Source organism: Condylostylus longicornis, unplaced genomic scaffold (genome assembly GCF_029603195.1).
Source record: "Condylostylus longicornis isolate FDR11 unplaced genomic scaffold, ASM2960319v2 ptg000013l, whole genome shotgun sequence".
In the NCBI taxonomy this organism is placed as follows: domain Eukaryota; kingdom Metazoa; phylum Arthropoda; class Insecta; order Diptera; family Dolichopodidae; genus Condylostylus; species Condylostylus longicornis.
This window is the reverse complement of record NW_026577982.1, coordinates 8,302,308-8,326,010: the sequence shown is the minus strand read 5'-3', so window position 1 is coordinate 8,326,010 and position 23,703 is coordinate 8,302,308. Positions and strand designations below refer to the sequence as shown.

Below are 23,703 nucleotides of genomic sequence, written 5' to 3'. Positions count from 1 at the left end.
CTTTGTTTTGTTTGAAATTATTTTTAATATACATAATTTTTTCATACTAATCAGAGAAAATGTAAACTGACCTAGCCTAGAACCGATAAATATTAATTTATCGGTTTCGGCAAGAAAAATATTAAAATTTTTGTGCATAAAACAAAAATTTATTGTTTTTTGTTATTTGGAATGAAATTATCAAGCCTCGCAAACCCTCTTGTATCTACAACTTGTTCATCTTCAATTTTAATTATTTAGTTATAATTATAGGAAAATATTTATGTGAAAGATCGCAGGCCCTAATTTTTAAATAAAGCAATTCAGATTATTGATTTAAAATTCTTTGATGTTGTCCAAATGGTTGTCTGAATCATTCAATCTTTAATAATTAAAATTCGCTAAAAATTTTGTTTTTGTTTTGTATTATTTATTTAATAAAAATATTCTTTTATAATTTAATTGTTTCCGTTAAAATTTCTATAATAAATTTAATTTTTTTTATTTTATTTTGAATTAAAAAAAGATTTTTTTCTAATTGAAATTTTCTACTATTTCAACACAAGCTAAAATAGGAGCAATTCATAAATTTAAAATTAACATTTTTATTCCATTTTTTTTTTTTAATTTTATCATTTTTATTTATTTCATTTTGTAATATTAAAAATTTTTTTAATAATAAAAAAAAAACATATTTCATTTCTTTTATAATTATTTAAAATATTGTGATTTTCGAATTATATAATATATTATTATAATATTATTTATGTTTATTAGTTTATGATAAAAATAGTATATGTATGTAGTATGTATTAATATTTCAATAAAAACTTCAGTGGATGTATGTGCACATTATATAAGATGGGCATATACTTTTTAAAATGTAATTATTATCTCAGTCGATAGTAACTCGAGCTAATAAAATTCCCCGTCTACTAAGCCACAATCTAAAAGAAAAAAGAAAATTATTAATTAATATTAAATATATTTTGAATATAATTTTAAAATTATACCCTAAACCAGCTCCTAATAACAATGATAAAACATTTGTCAATAGTAAAGAATACAATACTTCTTTTGAGAATAATGAATTTTTTCCAACACGTGCTAAACGTATTGAATAATTTCTTGGTTTTCTTTTTGGATTTGCATGTGGGTGTTCGAATTTCCAGTCTCTAAAATTATGAAAAATATCATTATACATTTATTTTAAAATGAAATAGAAAAAAAAAATTTACTTTGGTGGTTGTTGATCTGGTCTACTACTCCATTCCCAAATCCAATCTGTGTCTTTGTGTGCATCTCCATCCTATAAAAATAATAAAAATTTAAAATAGTTAATAAATTAATTGGAAAGATTGAAATAAAAGATGGTTGGTAATTAACTAAATGATATTTTCTAGTAGCCCTGATTTTAAAATTGCAACTAACAAAAAGTTTTCATTAAGAAATCTAAAAAGTTCGATACAATTTAAAAATCAGTGAAAATATGAGTTTTAATATATTAGTAATATTAAATTTAGTCTAGTAGTAATTGAAAATTACCTTATTCCAATAATTGATGTAAACATTTTTTAATTCTTCATCTGGACAATGTTCTGTATTTGGACTGTTTGGTGGTGATTTTGGACTAGAATGTGGTGTATCACGACGTGATGATGATGCTAATGATACTTGAGATGATTGATTTGATTCACGTTGTGCTTCACGTAATAAACGTAAATATTCTTCAGTTGCCGAAAATGGTACACAACGATCTGGACTTTTAAATTGTGGTCCAATTAATGGTGGTGTACTTCTTTGACTACCAGTTGGACTGGCACATAACTCAATCCAAGAATCTAAAAAAAAAAAAATAAAAATAAATTACAATCTCATAACCTATAATTTTTATTAAGATATAGTGGGTGATTAAAATATTATCGGTAACTCAAAAAAATTTAAACAGCTCGAATGCAATTAATTATTATTTATTATCAATTTGTACAATAAGATAAGGAAATTTTTGAAATTTCCAACAATTTTTTTTGCATTATGCTGTTTTTTTTTAAAGTTCGATAAATATTTAACAATACTTTCACTTTGGAGGAAATTAATAATGTTAGTAAATATTTTTGATATTAAGGTACTGATAAATAGGTCATCAATTAGGGGAGATAAGATATTGAAAAATATTTTTTTTATCAGAATAACCCTCATTGTGTTATTATTTAATGTGGGAGGACTCTCAACAAAAAAAAAAATAAACAAACAATTTTTAATGCTTATGGAAGGTAGTAAGTGAATTTTTTTAGCAATTTTTTTAATTGAATTCAACAAATACAATTATGGCAACCCGAACACTTTTTATTCATGAGTAATATGAAAATTCAGAAATTCTAAATTAAACCTAGAACTATAACATAAAATTATTGATTTAATGTGGTGCACCGTATAAGTTTTTAAATGGTAAGGAGTAGCTTAATTATGGAACAATTTCAGAAGTCTTATTAGAACGGATGTTTAGGTGTATTATTAGTCTATTATCGTGAGCCTATTATTATTTTCTGTATTTGGTCGTCTTTGCAGGAAGTTTTGAAATTATCGATGAACTGGCAGCTTTAAATCGGGAAATTTTAGAGAAAGAAAATATTGAATATCTGTTATAACTCTCTCTTCATTTAAATGGTCATAAATTTTTTTATGGGCAATAAAAATATAATATTTCTAATAAGTAATTATACCCAAAATTTTCTTATTAATTTAGATATTCTAAATATTTTTGTATTTATGGACGTGTTTATTATTATCTGTCATGTAATTATAAGAAGATAAGTATCACTTACATAACATATGATATCATTTATAAATCATAGCATGCCTACACACCAATGATTATATTCTGAATATATTTCAAGCGTATATTAGGGTGGATCACAGAAATTGGTTTTGTTAACTTCATTTGTAATTTCTATTAGTAAATTAATTGTATTTAGTACAAAACTCTTAATTTTGTGAGGGCGTATGAAAGTTGAATTAAATAATTAGCCGCCTAAGACGAGTGTTCAAGGGGAGCTTATATAGAATCACCTATTATGTATAATGTTATAATAAAATCGGATATTACAAAGCTCCTATAGTTTTGGAAAGGTTATTTTTTCATTTGTTTACGGCCAGAATATATACAAAAGTATGTAAGTATTTGTAAAATGTTTTTTTTGTTTAATTTAAATCCGCATACAGCTAAGATAAATAAAAATTCGACAAGTTATTTATAATTGTTATAATTTTTATAATAAAATTAATATGTTGATTGCTTTGAAGAATTAGGGAAGATCGAATTCCAGTCACAACTTAAGCTTATAACTCAATTTTGGCATATTCATTATTTATTATAGTTTCATTAGCCCGAGGAATTCTAATATTTTGTAAAATTTTGTTGGACTATACACTCATCGGCCCACTCTAATAATATACATGAGTAAATATTTTTTTTTTGTTAGATTGGTACATAATCATTTGATGATTATAATTTTAATGTATGAATGTATATGTACGTGTATATATCTTCATTATATAATATTGGTCATTTAATCCCAAAATATAAGAATGAGAACATCATAATATTTTTAATCTGTAACACAACAAAGGTGACCATATTATGAAAAGATTTTAAGTAGAACAAGGTCAAAAAATAATAATTACTGTTTCTTTTTTTTTCCATTTTACTATGATATTGACAAAATTTCATAATGCAGCAAAACAATAAATAAAAATTAAATGGAACACACTTGATGCATTAAATATTAAAAAAAAGAAATTAAAAAAAAATGGAGAGGTGGAATAGATTTTTAGATCTTTTAAATTCTTTTCTTGTGAATAAGGAATAATTATGAAAATGAAGGTGGAAACGAAAAATTTTAAAATATTAAATAACTTGGATTTTCGAGATAAAAAATAAATACCAAGGACTAGCACGAATTAGACCGCGAATCGCAAAAGGTCGCGTGGGTAGAGGTGAGAAGCGCCACAATTAACCGGTCCCACGCAAAAAAAAAGCTCATAAGTAAAATTTATTAAATAAAATTTAAAATTTATGCAATAAAATTGATTAATTTATTGTAATACAAAGATTTTTTATATATTTTTAGCGTTCAGTTGTAAAATTTCATTAATAAATGGTGGAAAATGGTGAATTTTTTACCCACGATTGATGTTGGTTTCCAAAGAATTACAAATCGTGCATCAAATTTTAGGGATACTTGTGAAATATATCAAAAAAACTTTAAAATACATGAAAAAAACCAGATTTAATTTACTAACGTATATCGGAAGGAAACTAAATATCGTTCTGATATATGTATATCGTAACTAGTGTTGCCATATACCCAATACTTATACAATTAGGAACTAAATACGTTGATTTTTAAAGAATTTATTGCTAATTCATTCCACCACAGTAATGAATTTCACCTTGCTTACAATATCCATAAAATATTCATTTAAAATTTTGAAAAATAAAAATTTTTGTTTTGAAGAACAAAAATTTCAATTAATTTTTTGACAATTTCCCTTTCTACTATCACTTTCTTTAACATTGACATTATAACAGCAACCATTATTTAATTTTCTTTTGGCTAAATATTCTCTTGCTTAAATTTCTTGCTAGTTCATATCTTTCTCAAAAGAGCAAAAATAATCAATTTTAAACTTAAAGTAAATAAACTAAAACTAGAATAGATCAACTTGAAGTTTTTTTTTGCCGGCGTATCATTAAAGTTCAGCGGATTTACTATATTTATTTTCCTATTCTTATTTAATTTTCAAAATACTTTGAATATATTTAATTTCTTATCTCTTTCAAGGCAAACGATAATATTTTAATTATAAAATTAACAAGTCAGCGATTTTATTTCCTTTGTATTTGAATCTACATACAACATTTTAATACTTGAATTTTAATTTGCTTTTTTGTTATTTTAAGAAGTAGATATAGAGAAAATAGAATGAAAGGAAAAAAAAAGTTTATTATCAAGGGTATTTATATATATATTTAATTAATTAATATTGTACTTATTTGTTTGTACTAAAGTTAGGGCGCTTAATTTGCGTCTTTATTATTACTGTTGTTATTAAAATTTTCTAAGTATAAGTATGAGAAAATAATTTCATTTCAATGAAATGATTAACATTTGAAATTTGATATAAAAATGAAAAATTTAATATAAAATTAAATATAATGAGCACATAATAAATATGGTGTGAAAATATTAAATTTGAATTACAAACAATTCTTAAATATTAAATTATTTGCTTTAAATCGGAACATACCAGTTTTTATATATATGCACAAATACTTAAGTAATTTAATGTAAAAAGAGAACTGCGGAGAAAAGAATAATTTGAATTACAAAAAATTAAATTTATAATATATGGCAATGACGTGTTTAAATAACAAAGTAAAATTGTTTTCTTGTGAATTATGAAAGATTAAATTAAAAAATAAAAATTTTTAATTCTATTAAGCTTATAAAAGATTTTGAAATAATTGAGTTTTTATTTTATATTCAGAATCTTATACTGCGACATTAATAGTGCCTACATATGGGAAATAGTTGAAATATTTTTGTAAATTTTATTAAAAAAAATACAAAATTTAAATAGAAAAATAAATAGAAATTAAAAACAATTAAATCCAGAACATTGTTGAGCAACTGATTTGTATTTTTAAAAAACCAATTTATGCCCTGGTTTGGTTTGCACCGTTTCAGTAAATTAAAAATTGCAATTTCTATTTATACTCCAAAATTGAGAGATTGAAGTAAGATACGAGAGATTGAAGTATAATACTATCGAATGTCATTTATGAATACTGTTATATTACTCTTTTAGAAATTACATATGTTGCGTTCGATTGCGGACAAATAAATTGAATTAATTCGCATATTTTAATGGCAAATACCAAAACATTTTCTTTTAAACAGTCAATTTCATTCAGTGGTTTCATCTACTGACTTCTACTGTTTCGGTGTCACTATAGTCTTGCTATTAAAGAAAACTCATTTGTAATTATAAAAAAATGTACAATGGCACGCTACTACTCAATCGTTTTGCCTCCTGGTTACAATATTAAAAAATTTATGATATATTTTAATTATTACACGTATATTTTTGACAAAACAGTGGCACTTATACGTATAAGTAGTATAAAGTTAAACACACTGCTAAAAGAGAATTACCTAAAAATTCATTTATTCATTAAATTGAAATTAGTAACCTAGTAACTTGAAAAACATTTTTGATTAATAATTAAGGTACATGTTTTTTATAATTGGGGCCACAAAGTACACAATCTACACAAAAATATATATGTATAATTAGATCAACATATGGCATACAATACACGTGTCTTTGTTCAAGATAATTTTGCTCACATTATGATTGAATAATCACAGTTTTCATAAATTATATAGAAAAAAAATAGATAATCTATTTTTATTATTTTTCATAAAAAAAAAAAACTGATGTCAACATTTCACATTGTATTTGAGAATAAAAAATAAACATGTTATTTATAAACAGGTTTAAAATTTGAATAATTTGATGAATTCAAAACAAAAAAATTTGGTCAAGTTACGAGTATCAATAATTTATAAAGAGTATCAAGATACAAAATTAATTTTTGTAGCATGAAGTAAGATTTCCACTTTATAATTCAAAAATAAATTATTGAATTTTTTAAAATGTGACTTGATTCCACACACAATTGTGTAAGACTCATTGAAATAAAATTATTTTTGTCATTATTAAGCAAATTTAATAAGATAAATAATTTCAACTATTTGGTAATATAAATACAAGTTCACTTAATTTCAAACAGATCTCGTATTGAGATCTATTAAAATTTTGCGAATTTATGAAAGCAGCACAATTTACTCTACGATTATCGTGTTAGGACAAGCTCATACATTGGAAACTGTTGAATTCAACTCTTCTTACACAACAATTTTGTATGAAAGCAGGCTCATACTTTAAAAAAATTATTGAAATTTTTTTAAATTTTGTATGAAGACATATGCTCATGCTTTTAAATTAAAAAATTAAAAATTTCATTATATAAAAATAAATTTTTTAATATTATTTTAATTTTAACTATAAAAATGGAATAAAGAAAATTTTAAATTGAGAAATTTTAAATATTTTACAAAAACACGACGACGACGACTTTTTGAGGACAATAATCGAATTTTTAACGTTCTATTTTTAATAATTTTGGCTCATCAAATTCAAAGTTCATTATGAAAAGAAATTGAAATAAAAATATCATGTCAGCAATAAAAATAAATGAAAATTCAATAAATAAATCGCAATTTTATTTTTAACATATTCAATAATATACTTACATATATATTTCAAAAGTACAAGTACGTACACATACATAGGAGGTAAGTATTTGAAAATTATATAAGACTAAAATATTACATGTCATACACCTAAAATAGTGACAAGAAAATTGTTGTTTCAGCTATAATTAAATAAAATGAAGTGCTTATAGTACAATTGTAACCAGATATAGAAAATTTGTAGTTTTCTTTATTTTCTACTCGTAACTGAAGTAACGTTTATTCATGTCTAATATGACCATACCAATTACTTAGGTAATTGAAATTTAATTAAATTCCAATAAAACAAAAACAGAAGTTTAAATAATTATATTATAACAATAATTATAAGGTTTGAGTGAGCCACCACCAAATTTATACAGTCAGTTGAAATTTTTTTTATTTTAAGTTTGATATTTTGAAACTTAATACACTGACATTATAAAAAACTTTGTATACATATAATGTAAATACTTTAAATTTGAGTTGAATTACTTGTATATAAAAAAGATAATGCTTATGTAATTATATTTGTAATATTTGTAAATAACGTAATAAATGAAAAAACTGTAAAGAAACCTTACAATAATTCAGAGTTTAGCTTCTATACATAGCCTTAAGTTAAATACTGGATGTCTCGTACCAAAGTGTAATGCTATAGTATTAATAATTTCAAATTCTAAATATAACACCATCCGTGTGTCAGATAGTCGTACTGTTAAATATGATTCGAAAACGAAACAACAAGTAACATTGCAACTTTCTCTAATTTTAGCATAGCTGGCAATATTTTAAATTGAGCTTTCATTTGCTATATTAGCTATTTCCTTACCTGTCTTGGTTTAGAAATTGTTAAGAAAAATTAAGTACCGCAAATGGTTTTCATACAAATTGTTCTTTATTGACTATGTTGTCTTTTATTGACACAATCCTGTAAGTCAGTTTTTATTTCAACAATATTTTGATAAACAAAGATTTTTAACAGTACCATTGGTCTCTGTCTCCATACAAAACTCTTCAATATTGCCTCCATACAAAAGTTTTGTCTACTCTACAATACACCCTGCATTTTCTTAATGCTTTAAATTATTACTATGTATATAAGTATTACTATCAAACATACCTACGACTACTTATTTGTAATTCTTCATTAATGAAAAATTATGTTTTCAAGTTCTGTATTAATATATATTTTAAAATATTTTCAATTAATTAGAATTTACTTCTTAGTGGCCATTTTAAAGTTTTATCGATCGTTTTGGTCTTTGGCCTTGAAATTTTATAAATTTTTCAAGAAGTAAACTGCTAAATCAGCTGACAGCTGAACAGCTGTCATTTATTCTAACGCGCTATTATTGAAATTTTACAAAAATACTGCCAGGTAAAGTACTATTTGCTAACTTGTCTTAAACAATAATAATATTTTACCTATTTATATTTTTAAAAATTACTTAATTTATATTTTGTTCAATTTGGGCATTATGCAATTTCTTTAAAGCAAAAACAAATTGATTTTACTAAATTTAATTTACACACAACGTATTTGTATACGTATACTTGTACAATCCATTAATAATATTATTTACGCCGGAACTTCATTTTATTGTATTGAATTTTTACTTATGTTTTATTTACAAAACGAAAATATACTAAAGATAAAATAAGGCAATTAAATTTTATATTTACGATATAGATAAATTTTATTATGTAATTCGTATTTTTGTGCTATTTTCCCAATATCGTATTACAAATTACTTACTCAAGCCTTTATAAGAATGATTAAATATTTGACTGGAAATTCATATAAGGAGAATTGACCTTCTTAAATTGTTTGTACACAATAATAATATTGTAAATACTACAAGTATTTCTATAACATACATATACCACATATATTTACAAATTTGTTTACAATTTCTTTAATATCTTTATGTTGAAATTTATTTTTTTATTTTAAATCTTACCGTTTTTATTAAATTTTACTGTTTTTTTCTGCTTAAAAGCGTTAAATCTAGTGATCTAGTAATTAACATTAATTAAATCTATAAATATTTCACCAAAGAACTAAACATCGAATATGTTAAGAAACTAATATTCGAAAATATTTGACAAAAGTTGACACTAATAAAAAATCGTGATTTGACCCTGTCTATTAAAATTTAAATTCTAGAAATATTTTCTAGAAACAATTTTTTTCTTCGTTTCGGACACTACTCAAAATAATTTACAACTAAATTTCTGACATTGTTTCTTTGAAGAAATTTCGCATTTCTTCATTTTACTAAAATTTTCATAACGGTAACACTAATTACTGGTTAATAGAATTAACTAAATTTTTTTCAAATGAACGAAAAATTGCTTTAATTCTTTTTATTTAAATTATTTTTAGAATTTTTTTACAAAAAGAACCGCTTTTAATGTAGGGTTTCACGAAAAATACATAAATTTTCGATACGAGCAAGGCATGTTTGAACAAAAAACATGCAATTACAAATAAATTTTTCGATTACAACATATTTGAATATTTTAATTATCTTCAAAAAAAAATTAATCCAATTTATTTAAGAATAAACAAACTATTTAACATAGGATTAAATTTATTTATTGATTTTGTTTGCTTTAATCTTTACAAGCACCCACAAGACTAAAATAGTTATTTATTATAGTGTTACCATAAGTATTGGTTATATTGAGACAAATTGAATTTTTTATGCTCTTAAAAAAACTGGTCAATTTTTAATTAAATAATAAAATTTCCGATTCTATAATTGGAGCAATTTAAATGAATTTAAAAATAAGAAAATTCAATAAAAAAAATTAAGAAGGAAATAAAAAATTTTTTATAGTAAAGTTCATTAGCATTTTTATTTGTTTATTAAAAATTGACTTTTTAAATTTTTTGCGCATTAAATAATATTTTTTCTTTGAATATTTACGAAATTAATTAACTAAATTTATTATTTGTGTAATTTTTTTGGTTTCTAAAGACCACTTTGCTTTCTTTTAACAATAATAAAGAGGAAGGCAATGACAAGAATTAAATAAAAATCTTCAACAGTGCAATCTCTAAATTTTTATCTTGAATTTTTATGGAACATTGTAAAATAATATTGAGAGAAATAGGTGAGAAGTAGATAATTGTAGAGATTAAAGTAATCGAAATTCACAATAGGAATGGTATACCAAATGCAAAAATTGACAAGAATTCAAATTTCAAAAATGACATTTAAATTGACATAAAATTTTCAAATAAATTAAAGTATTTTAGCTTTTACATTTTATTAAACTTCATTTTGTCAATTCATGAGATTAAACATACTTAATAAGTTTTGCATTTTTAAGAATGATTAAATTTATAATCAAATTTTTATAAACTCAACTTATATACAAAATATTGGCAATCTACTGTAAATTGATTTAAGTCATAAAATTAAATAATTTAGTAAATAAAGATTATACAAGTTCCAAAATCGTTACAAATGAATTAAGAATAAGGTATAAATAAAATCTTTTAAAAATTATACTTTTTTAAAATCTATTTTTAGGCTTTTGATTTTATTTTCTTAATTTAATAAAGAGAAGTATAAATAATAATAATAATAATTAAATATTTAATATTTTGCTATTCTAAAGCAAAAAATTTACAACAATATAAAGAATGGCAAATAAGTACATTCTTTGTTCTTTAAATATTGTGAATGAACAAAAGAATCATTCAATTGAAATTGGAATTAAGAAATTAAATTTTAAATAAAAATTTTATTTTGAATTTATTCATGACCCATTATTGTTGACAATAACTTAATGTATGTATTCAGTTTTAGCCCATTTATAATATAAATAGAAATAAAATTTTCTAAAAAAATCTGAAACGCATTTTTAATGCGCTAAGTGAAAAAAAGAATTAAAAAAGAACGCTGTCAGACGCTGTCTGTTTGTGATCTTTTACAATAAATTTTTTATTTTTACTGCCTTAATTTATTTAAATTCTTTAAATTTATTTATTTAGGATACTATGAAATATAAATTATTATCAAGTAACAGCAAATAAATAAAGCATTTAATTTAATATGAATGGCTTGAGTATAAAAGTGGAAACGCTAAGCAAGCTATTGAATTGGTATCATTTATAGTAAAACATTATAATTAAAATATTAACGTTTTCTTTAGAAATTAAATAATAGCAAATTACCGAGAGAATAAGGGCAAAACTCTCTTTCAAACATAGAAAATAATTTGAAAATATTTTCTAAATACAAGCAGTCGTTTCTGGTTATAGCCTGTCACAGTTTTTTACAAAATCAAAAGTTTATTCACTTCCGCTTCTTGCCTGGACTAATAGTCAAATACTTCTACAATTTTTTCAATTACAATTAAAAATTTGTGGATTTTAGAGGATTTTTCCCTCTGGAATGGTAATTTTCTGTTAATTCATAATACGTTCGTTAACACCAGTTTTACGCAAAAAAATTCAAATCAAATTTTCTGTCACTGTTAATAGTTATAATGACAATTATAGCCGCTGTTTCATATTACTTGTTCCAATGACAAATTTTATATATTTTGTTTCAATTTATAAATAGGTATACCTAATATAAAAACAAAGATCACAATTAATTGAAGCGTAAATAATATCATATGTATATACATATATGCGCCGTCAACATAAGTGATCAGCAGACGATAACCACATTATTTTGAGTAATAACTACTTACCAATTCATAAATTAACAAATTTTCAAAAAAATTTTTCTGATTTACGTTACGGAACAATATGAATAGTTTTTATTTTCTGTTTTTCTTACTGTCAGTCGTACTAAATATATATTTGAATTGTGATTCCAATTGGCATTAATACAAAAAAAAAAATTAAAATATTAATATGTATATTTTTTTAAAATTCTTTCAATATAGAAGTATGTAAGTAGGTGCATGAATGTAATTCATTCCGGAACGTATTTACTCATGCGATGTTTGAAAATTAAAATGATAGCAAATAAATTCATTAAATATTGCTTTACTTATAACACAAGAGTTTTACCATATACGTAGTTAGACTTACAGTAGAATGCTTGCAAAATTGTTGAAAATGAAATACATACATATATAGAATGAATTGTTATGGTTTCTTAGATAAGTAGATTCTAAGGGAATCGAGTGGGACAGGAGCATCCCCCCAAGCCACCGCAGCCATTTTTAACTTATTGTAGCTATACATAAGTAAATTTAATCTATTCCAAAAATAATCTGATTTTAATAATTTATTTTTCAATATGTCACAAAAAATGGAAACAAGTACGATTTTCCATGGCAAAATGTCGTATAGAAGTCGTATAGAATGGACATATAAATGAGATTGCCCAAAATGAAGCGAAATTACTGCCACGAATTTAACAATTAAGATTGGCATTTTTTTTTGACATCATCTGATTCTGTACATGCAAAATCCAGAACATTTGATTTTGTCGTTCCGCAGTTGTTTAGTGTTAACTACGGAAATCATCCACCTTTGCCGCCAAACGCTTTGGTTCGGTTTTATATTAAGAGAGATTTTACTGTTTAAGTATATTTTTTATTTCTGTCAAATATCAAACATTTGCATAATTTATTTTTTATGACTTCCTTATACATACTTACATAAATTTTTTATCGACATTTGTCTTATCGAAAAAATGTCAATAATTTAAAAAAAAAATTCAATAAATTAAAAAAAAATTTAAATAAATTAGGCAACTCTTACCCACTCAATATAAATTTAACATCCGATAAAAAATCGAACGATATTTAAGTGCGTTACAACAAAACTCTCACTCACTCACTAACAATAACTACACACATATATGCACATACATACATACATAAATATTTAATTTTGTTTTTAATTAAAATAAATTATTAAAATTATTTAATTTAAATGCATATTTTCAAGGTTAACAAGTGTAAATTAATAAAAAAAAATCACAAATATTTATTTATACATATGCATATGTACATATATACATACATACGTATTTGTTTATTTTATTTTTAAAGGCATGAATAGAATTGCGCATAAATCTAAATTTCATATTCATAAATAAAATATACTTTGTACATACAACACATAAATATGTAAGTGTGTGTGTAAATTACGTACCGTTAATATGTAAATATGCACATGTATAAGTTACTTATGCATGCGCTGATTTTTTTTTTCTCAAATTGCGATCAAAATTATTTACACATACTATTTTTATTAAAAGTTTAGAAGGACAGGGAAGAAGAAATGAATTAGAATTCTATAAAATTTGGAAAAGAAGAAAATTGTACTAATATAATTATTAAAAATTTATTTGCCGTTCTAATTATAAATTTTGAAGAATAAAAAAAAATTAAGAAAATAAATACTTGAATAAATACAAATTCGTGGGGTTCGATGACCAAAATTTTTTTTCAATAATTTAAAATAATTTTTTGAAAAATAATATAAAAAGGGGATTTTAGCTTAGTGAAACCCGGCACAGGAACAAGAGTACTCAAATACACAGTAGAATATATTCCGTATAAGAAATTTTGAGGCAGATAACTAAATGGTAACAAATTGGAATTCAATTTGATGATACACACACATTTTATATCCTATTTTATAATTTACGAAATTAAAAAGGGAAACTGGTTGAGACACAATGACTTAGACGGTAAAGAGTGTCTGTATAATATTTAGAAGAGGAGAGATGGGTAAAAGTTTAATTCTTTTAGAGCAATTTCACCTTTCTATATTAAAATGTACAGAAGTAAAAAAGTAGTTCCGACGGAAAAGCAGAGTTGGACTAATAAGCACATCTTTTTCCAATGTTTTTGAAAATGTGTAGCCAAACAAATAATATTGACAAAAATTTTTTTTATGAAAAACTTTAAAATGAAAAAATTTCTTTAAAATTTTCCGTCTTTAAACAAGCTACATGAATAACAATTTTATGTACATAAGTATACGTAAACATATGTATGTTCGTAGGTGTATGCATTTATGAAGAGAAAGCGCACTGTACTGCCACAGCAGTTATTTTAACATTTTTATTTCTCTTTTCCATTTTATTAAAAGAAATTTTTTTTCCTTTTTATCTACCATTTTATCCGTGCCCAAGGCTAATTGCTTTTTCTTTTTTTTTTGCATTTACACTCCTGCGGCAATTTAAAAGACTATTTTTTCTTTGATATTTATTAAATATTTTCTTTTGTGACGTTTTTATCATTTAAAATGTGCTGTCAAAGCTAACGGTGTTTTCTTTGTATTTAATATTAAATTTATAATGCATACTCTACACCTACATATAAACAAATTATAGTCAAATAATCTTCATATTTGTATGTAAATTTTTAGTTTATTAAGTTAAAATAGGGATCCTTTCTTACAATAATTGGATTGGAATGATAATAATTCGTTGAAAGCTTCTTAATACAAAATGTTGTCTCAAAATTTGTCTCAAGTTTTTTATTTATTGAGTTCAATAGACTAAAAGAGATTTGAATAATAGATTGCAGGGCGTCCGCGCTAAAATTAAATCAACATTTTCTCTTTTATTATTTAAAGGTGATTGAGTATATTGAAGGCAGCGTTAATGATTAATTGAATTTGAACTGGAATCTGTCAAATACTTAATTTCTATTTTTGAAACTTGAGTTGATTTTTATAATTTGTGTTTCATGCAAAATTCTTTGTCGTTTCCTTTATTGTATTAAAAAAATGTTACTATCAATGAGAGGAAGTTCGACAGAAAAATGACTTTCTATTTCTGTTATAAAAATTATAAAGCGATTTGTCAGAAAACCAAATTATCAACAAACTAAAAATAACTACTTAATTTCTATCACTAAATTTTAGATTGTTAACGTTTAATAATGTTATTTTGACAATAATTGTCTAATGCATTGATCTGCAATATTATAATAAAATTTTATTTTGTTATATGGTATACAATTTATATGGTTTTATACAATTATATTTGAGTATGAACAAAATGTAACCATATAATTATTAAATTATAGATGGCACAAATAAATTATAGAATTTTTATAGTAATATAAGGGGTACGTGACTTTTAACATGAAAACTGATGTAAAATTACTGTCATTACTTAATTTATATTAGTGTGTGATGTGCATTCATTATTTGATTACAGTTATTTAGAATACCTAATGTGTATAATACTTTATATATACAAATAAATGCATACTAAATTTTCAGATTTTTAGAAAATTAAATTTGTTGACGTTGACAGTAATTATTGCTTCATTTGTGTAAGTATTATGATAATATTGAAAACTAAGGGTATAACACTTTAGTCTATTTTGAATTCATAATTAAAACACTATCATGGGTTTAAAAACTATGGCAATGATAATTATTTCTATTAGTGACAGTAATTGGTATAGTTAAGTTAGTGCTGAACTGGAACGGTTAAAAAATTTGGTAACAATATTATTTTTATAACAATTACTTAAGTACAATTTAAAACAATTTGATAGCAATTTCAAAATTATTTGAAAAATTGAGATTTATTTTTGTTTAATCTCTTGTTACTGTTATAATTACTACAGTTATGAGTTTATCATCATAAATACTAAACAAATACTTATAAAAACTGAAATTATCTTAATTACTTTCTGTTTAACTTCTGTGTCTGCCTGTATTTTTTTCTATAATTTTCAATTTTCATGACATAAAACGTATAAAATATAATTATTAAGATTTCACAAGAATTTTTTGTTGGTAATTTTTTTCATTAATAAGAAGCTGCTACAAAGTATTTATTTATTTTTATGATAATTTCATCTTAGAAAAACAAAAACACGTAATTTTTTTTAAGCTATTTTTCACTATTTCGCTAAAAATAATTTTTTTTTACGTGTCAATAATTTTTATTTGAAATCATGTAGGTATTTAATTTATATTCAGGATTTGTTGACATTAATAAATTTTGACGCTATATAAATGAAGGGAAGGGGGACTACTCAAGAACGTTTTGATTATATTTATATGCAGGTATGTATGTATATATATATAGGATTATACATGCATGTTTGTAAATTATTTGTGAATTTGGAAAATTTTCTGAATCATTGGAATTAATCGTTCAAATAGAAAAGAAATAAATGCTTTAAAATAATAACGTAATTTATTTTGATTTTACGATAAATATAGAAATGAAGTATCATAAATCACTAGGGAAGGGGTGCTTCGTTTATTAAATTTGAGCATAATTAAAATTTAAAAAAAAATCTCCATAATTTCAGGTTAAATATTTAACCAGATTTAACTATAAACACATCACATATCTAGGTATAAGTTTAAAGATTTTGCGTGCCGGAGTATTTCAGCATTTACACAAATTATGAAAATTTTAACGAATCAATCTGCTGTCCAATCTATTCTACTGTTTTCTAGTAATTGAAAAAAAAAATTATCCGGAAAAAAATACTCAATTCCATAATAATAAGCTTTTGATTTTTATTTTCTGATTCCCATCAGCTTACAATTTTGAGAACAAACCGTGAGAATTTGTTATAAAACAATTTAAAAACATTTTTATCGTACATTGTTAACTTCCTCCAGGTCAATCATTAATATTTTAATAACCAATTGAATATTTTGAGCTACCTAAATATTTTGATTGAAATTGATATTCACTCCCCCTCCTCTTCCTTTATAGGAAATTCAAGTAAAGATAGTAGGTAATACACGATTGAATAAGTGTATTTTACACAATAGCATGTTCTTTGTGATTATTTTGTTGAAATCTGATTGAAACCAGGTACGTGATTATGATAACATTAAAATTAATTTTATAAATTGAAAAAATGCTGACATACACATATATTTTTGTATTGTGTTAAACGTATACATATGTAAGTATCTACAATACTGTGTAAGTATTGAGAACATGCATTAATATTGTAAGAGCTGAATAAATATTTTTGTAATAAAATTGTCATGTTACTAATACGATTTTATTATAAAAATAAAATGCGAGCACTTGACAAAAATAAATTTGTATGTACCATGTACATAGGTACATACATATGTAAATGAAAATAAATAGCTATTTTGTAACAAATTTCAAATATTTTAAATTCTGAACTATTTTTCATCAATTTCAATAATTTCCTCCCCTTTAATATAATATTTCCTATTCCCATCGTTCCTCTTTCCCCGCCGTCCTACATGTACTAAATATATCAAATTTCTTTTTGATTAAGTATTCTAATTTAAATATTTTATTATGTCTAGTAGCGATATCGTCGGATTGTTGTTGTAGGGTTTCATTACTTTTTCTATTTCTTTTATTTTTTGTTCTTTAAAATTTTATGTTTTGTCTTCATTCATTCAAATAATATTTTTTTAAGATTTTGCAATTTTATAAATAGAACATTTATAAACAAAAAGAATATAATATAATTTTTTTTTCTGAAAAAAATTCGGGGTCATAAAACTCAACAGGGTGAAAATTTCAAATCAAAACAATAAAAAAAAAAGCTTTTATTTTATTAAAAATAAACGACGTAACGAGCGTATAAGAAAACCCAATTCTCATTTTACGCTTTTCTTTCTTCTTTTAAATTAACATTTTATTGTCAAAATTTTTTTACATCTTTAATATCATGTTTATGTACTCACATAAAATATAGTATGTACTGTATATGTATGTAAGTATAAGTGAACATCTGTAACCAAGTATAAAAAGTTTAATCAATATTATTAAAGTATTTATGGGGTCAGTGGACATCCAGACAAAATTATCATAAAAGTTTTTTATATAAAATGAAAAAAGTAATGTATGTATTTACTTATGTAAAAATGTAGATGATTTTGATTTAAAGAATATAAAGATGTCGTAACCTTTCCAAAAACAATTAATTGCATATCAATGTTTAATTAAACTTTACAGGGGACTTGAATTTTCTTTTTCTATGTATTTTTAATATCTGCAAATTATTATTGAATTATTCATGGGGTGTAATTAGATTATATATTTGGGTAACAAAAGAATTAAAAATTAACCCTCCAATTCCCGCTATGGGTAAAATTAATTCAGTAATTTTAAGTATAGAAATAAAAATGAAGTAAGTACTTTATTGTTTAGAATTGTTATATAAGGGTTAAAATTTTTTCGTGTATTAGGGTTTAGAGATAACTAAAAACTATTCAGGTTTTATAAATATTATTTTTGAGAGACATGGTCAATAACCGGTAAAAGTTCATTAAATTTTATAAATTTTTATGTAAACGTGGTAAAAATGAATATTTTTTTTTTGCGCTGAAGGGTTTATTAATGTTCGTGCTACTAAATAAGTATTGACTATTAATAATTAATGAATTTCATATTCTATTTCGAATTTAAGGTTTTCAATTTAGATTTATTCTAAGTTTTTCATGTTTTTTCTGAATGTACAGTGTTTGCACACAAGACCTAATAAATAATTTTTACAAGGACACTGATAGACACAATAATTTTGAACATTAAAATCTTCATTTTAAATCTGAATTTTAATTAAATTACTGGAGATGTGCTAATAAATTTAATTTTTTCTTTTAATTGCATTTAATTTTGTTATTTATGCTAAGTACTTATTTTTATTACAATTTCAATTCGTTTATTTATTAAATTTAAGAGTAAATAAAAAAAAAAACTGCAATTAAATTTAATTATATTTTTTTTTTTTGTTTTTTGCTTATTCAATAAAATTTCATTTAAATATTTTATTTAAAAGTTTATATTTAATTTATTTTATTATTTATGAATTCTATAAATGTACATAAAATATTTAAATGTGAAATCGCGTGATTTTATATGGTCAGAAAACGTGTTTTCACAATAGTTAGAAAAACTGAATAACGTGAAAGCATAATGAAAATTTGATTAATAAGTAAGTGTAATTATTATATTTCAATTAATTTAAAGAAGAAGACGAATAGTAGTACACTTATAATTGAAAAAAATATTGCAATTCGGCGATAACTATGTTGGTTTTACTTATGTGGTTTTAAAATTAAGTAAGTAGATATATGTACCTACCTATTGGCTGGAAATAATTTTATATTTTAGTTAATTATTATTAAGAAGATATTCTAAATTCATAATAATTAAAATGCATAGCGAATAATATCGTATGATTTTACAAATAGCTATAACCAGTAAGTAAGTAATTTTTATTTGAAGGTGTTTTGGTGATAACACGTAAATAAATTTAAATTTTAACTATATTAGTAAACTACAGCAATAAAATTTTGCAATAATTTATTTTAATTTTTTTTTTGCACGCTAAGAATTTTAAATAAGCGAAACAAATTAAGTAAATACTGACTTAGTAGGTACATATTTAAAATTCTACAAAAAACAATGAATATTTGAATAAATTAAAATTATTATTTTAAACTTTGTAAAATATTAATACAAAAAATTTCATAATATATTTGCATAAATTGCATTATTATTTAATAGGTATTGAATATTTAAGTGAATTTCGTTTTGTTTAATACAATGCAAGTTTGAAATTGAAAATATTTCACGTTAGAGATTAAAAAATTATCAAACCTATGATTTCTTGCGTATTTTTAATGTAAAACTTTTAAAAAAAGAAGTATGTACATATTAAATACTAGAATATTCAATCAGCTTAAATTAAAATTAATTTTAAATACAAAAATATTTAATGTATAAGCATGCCTTTACTAAAATCTTGTCCAATAAAATAGGTGCGTAGGAATTTTTATTTTAATATTCTACTTCTACATTCAAATCAGTTTGTATATACAATCAGATTTTAATTATAAATTTACCATTAAAAATTACTTAGTTTGTTTAACAACATTAAAAAGAAAAAAATATTAAGAACAGGTGATGTGACATTGACTTCTACTTTTTATTTCACGGAATATAATTTTTATTTACCAATCTTGTTTTTTATTTATTGCAAAATTGTTATTATTAAATGAGTAAGTAGATATAAGTATTGGTTTTTTTACTCATTTGAAAAAAAAAAATATTTAACAAAAACAAATATAACTATTATTATTATGGTATACCATAAGATTATATATACCAATCTTATATAATATACTTATTTAAATATACCTAGTCAATATTATAAAAAATAATAAATGAGTAAAAAGAAATTCAGAAAACAAAATCTGAAATGAATCATTTTTTTTTTATTTTATTTACACTTATTTCTGATTCTTTTTCTCTATCTTTTCTTTCTCCTCCATCTACAGTACGTTATTTTAACATTAAGTTTAAAAGTGATTGCTAACAATACTTAATTCTTTGTTCCAAAGTCATCGCAATATAAGAGATCATTGTCATTGCCAGATATTTTATTTGATTTTTAATTTATAAGTACAAAAGCATTCATAATATTTGTACCAAATTGTTTTTTGTATACCTACATAAGTATATTCTTAAGTACATTAAGTGCCATTAAGTGCCCATGTACCCACCTTACTTTGTTATGAAAAGATTAATCTTAACACAAGAATAATGAAAACAAATTGTGATAAATTTTAGACAAGCCAAGTGATAAATTGTTTTAGAAATAAAAATTTACAATTAAGGTAGGTTTTTTTTTTTTGTTTATAACTTAAGAAGTTTTGTGTTATAGAAAGTATTCAAAAATAATGTTTTGTTTTGTAAAGAATTTTTTTTGAATAACTAAGATTACGTGCCTAAATTTATTCAATACAAAAATTTGTTACTTAATCTAAAAATATAAGCTTTTAATTAACATTCTGTATGACAAAAGTCCGGACATAACTGCTAGTCATTTATATATATATATTTGTACATACAAAGCATCCATTGTCTTTGTAATAATTTGTTTAAAATTTCTCGACAAAAAGTCAAAAATCAATTGAGATCGGGCAAAATGTATATTCCAAAAAGATTTGGAATTGTTAGAAATGAAATATTTATTTCTAAACAACTTTAAATCTTAGAAATGAAATATTTATTTATTACATATTGTATTAAATAACTATTAAACGCGTCTTGCAATGCTTGTAGTAGATATTGTTCACAAGCTAAATATAAATTTTATGATATTCATCTATATTTCCTGAGATTCCCTGAGAAATTTTAATTTAAAATCATCAACACACTTGGCAATTTCAAATGATGCATTCTTAGAATGATGTGAGTGGATTTTTGGGTTGGGATTAACTAGGTTTTGATGGGAATTTAAGTGTAACAACAGTTTTGTAAAGGTTATTAGGAAATTATTCAATTTTCCTCTTAGTCTTAATTGTTTTCATTTAATATAAAATTTTTTTGTAATTTTTTTTATGAAAATCTAGAATATAAATTAATTTCAATTAAAATAACTGAATATGTATGTACTTATGTAATTCTATATATAATCAAACAATACTAACCTCCCATTAGATCCTCTTTTGGTGGTGTGCTTGTCATATTTGCTTATTTTTCTTAGTTTCCTTTTTAAATTTTTTTTTTTACTGTGAGAATTTGTTTTTAATAATTTTGCGGTCAGCCACACAATAAGTGAATATCTAATAAAATAAATTATTATTTATATTTTCGTATTCTTATTCGTGTAATCTTTTATCTTCCTTTTAAGAATGTGTGATGTTTATTTTATTTATTTATAAAAATTACGTTTTTTTGGCCTTGTTATTTTTTTGAATAATAAAAATAAAAAGTGCAAGCGACAAAAAATTTACGCGCTTTTATTTTTATAAATAAAATATTTTTGTTTTTTATTTTTTTTTTTTGCGTTCTTTTCAAAATTTAAATGGAAAATGTTTGTTATTTGTTTGCTTTGCTTTGTTTTTTTCAGTATTTCCTCCTTCTCTAGCGTTCTTCTTTTTTAATTTTAAAAATTTTTTACGTATCAAAAATCAAATGGTTCTCTTGGATTTTTATTCAAATTCTAAAAACAAAACAAAATATAAGTTGGTTATGATTTTAATTTTTGCGGAAATTATATTTTGATAACCGTGTACGTATTTGTGTACTTATGTATGTATATAGTAGATAAAACAGGTTTTTTTTTTTTAAAAAAAATCTTTTTTCGCTCCAAAATTAATTTTTTTTCTTGAAAATTTTTTAAATTTTTTGACGTTATTTTCAAATGAAATATGCCAGTTTGTTGTTCTTAAGAGTAATAATTGAAAATTCTGTACCGCAAATCTTAGCACTTTTAAAATATTCAATTGTGATTTTCCGTGTGTTAAAGAAACAAACAATTCAACAACAAGAACAAGATTTTCAGTCGCAATTTTTCAAAACAAAAACAAAAATTGAATATTTTTTTTTTTATTTTTGTGTCACGTATGCACGTTTTTTTTTCCACTTTACTTTTTGTAAAAACACCACATATACAATAATATGAGCTTCGCTTCAAAAGGTATACTTATGTATGTATATATGTAAGTATATATAAGTACGTGGTTTTCGATGTAATAAAATACTCAAAGGTGTATGTAGTAGCTTTGTATAGTATATAAAAATTAACTATCTATATGTAAAGTGTAAATAAAAAAAAATAAACTGCTTCAACGTCACTAGACTTTTAATTGCAATTAAATGCAACCTTTACAGAAAAAAAAAGTTATGAAAACTTCAAAATTGATTTTTTTTGGTTTTAATCACTTCTAATTTTTTGTTTTTCTTAAAATTCTCACTTTAATAATTTTTTTATATTGTTGAGTAATAAATTGTTTCGTTTTTTAAAAAAAAAATTCTTAAATCGATGTTTTATGACTTTAGAATATGCGTTTTTATTTTTACGTTCTTTCTTAAATGTTTTTGTACAATTGATTGAGTTGAGAGACAAAATCACCAAACTAAACGCTAATTCAGAAATTCTGTATATTTAAATGCAATAAATTGGGAAAAATTTTGTTTTTTTTTTTTAATAAAACATTTCTGAATTTAATTGATTCTATTTTTAGTGATTTTGTAAAATTCACTTAAAAAAATTTTTCAATTTACTTTTATTTTTTTTTTTCAAAAAAACTTTTAAACAATGCGATTTGCGAAGTGCGAATAACAAATAAATTTTATTTTTACAACCGTAATAGAATAACGCTAGACGTCAATTAAACGTAGTTTATTTTTTTTGTATAGCATTTCCATCTGGTGAATGCTTATAGAATTTAAAATTTTATATAAAAATGAGGAAAATTGTGAATGTGTATGTTTTATATATAAGTATATAATATATATACAATTTTATTTTGTTTTGTTATTATTCTTTCAAGTTTTTCAAGCTTCAGCTAAGATTTTTTTGAGAAAGAAAATATTTAAAATATATATAAATATATTGTTCATATTTATGAGTAAATGGATGTGTATGTATATATATATAT

General features: G+C 23.0%; 1 protein-coding gene across 4 annotated transcripts; it reads right to left on the bottom strand.

The window, feature by feature from the left end:
• Nucleotides 1–575: 575 nt before the first annotated feature.
• On the bottom strand, nucleotides 576–23,450 carry LOC129605377 (BCL2/adenovirus E1B 19 kDa protein-interacting protein 3-like). 4 transcript variants are annotated; one of them, XM_055515095.1, is made up of 6 exons: nucleotides 23,327–23,450; nucleotides 21,748–21,882; nucleotides 1,525–1,820; nucleotides 1,218–1,288; nucleotides 993–1,154; nucleotides 576–926 (listed from the first exon to the last, which is right to left on the bottom strand). In XM_055515095.1, exons 2-6 carry the CDS (start codon nucleotides 21,782–21,784, stop codon nucleotides 875–877), a joined length of 618 nt encoding a protein of 205 aa, XP_055371070.1. In that variant the 5' UTR covers nucleotides 21,785–21,882; nucleotides 23,327–23,450; the 3' UTR covers nucleotides 576–874. The 4 variants fall into 4 exon arrangements, with proteins under 4 accessions (XP_055371070.1, XP_055371071.1, XP_055371069.1 ...); XM_055515096.1 differs by lacking the exon at nucleotides 23,327–23,450 and adding an exon at nucleotides 23,017–23,278; XM_055515094.1 differs by lacking the exon at nucleotides 23,327–23,450 and adding an exon at nucleotides 22,691–22,990.
• Nucleotides 23,451–23,703: the final 253 nt, after the last annotated feature.

Coding starts and splice junctions, on each gene's coding strand:
- LOC129605377 (XM_055515095.1), bottom strand. CDS start 21,784: ATGACAAGCACACCACCAAAAGAGGATCTAATGGGAG. Junction 1,289..1,524: donor ACATCAATTATTGGAATAAG/GTAATTTTCAAT, acceptor TTATTTTTATAG/GATGGAGATGCACACAAAGA. Junction 1,155..1,217: donor CCAGATCAACAACCACCAAA/GTAAATTTTTTT, acceptor TCATAATTTTAG/AGACTGGAAATTCGAACACC.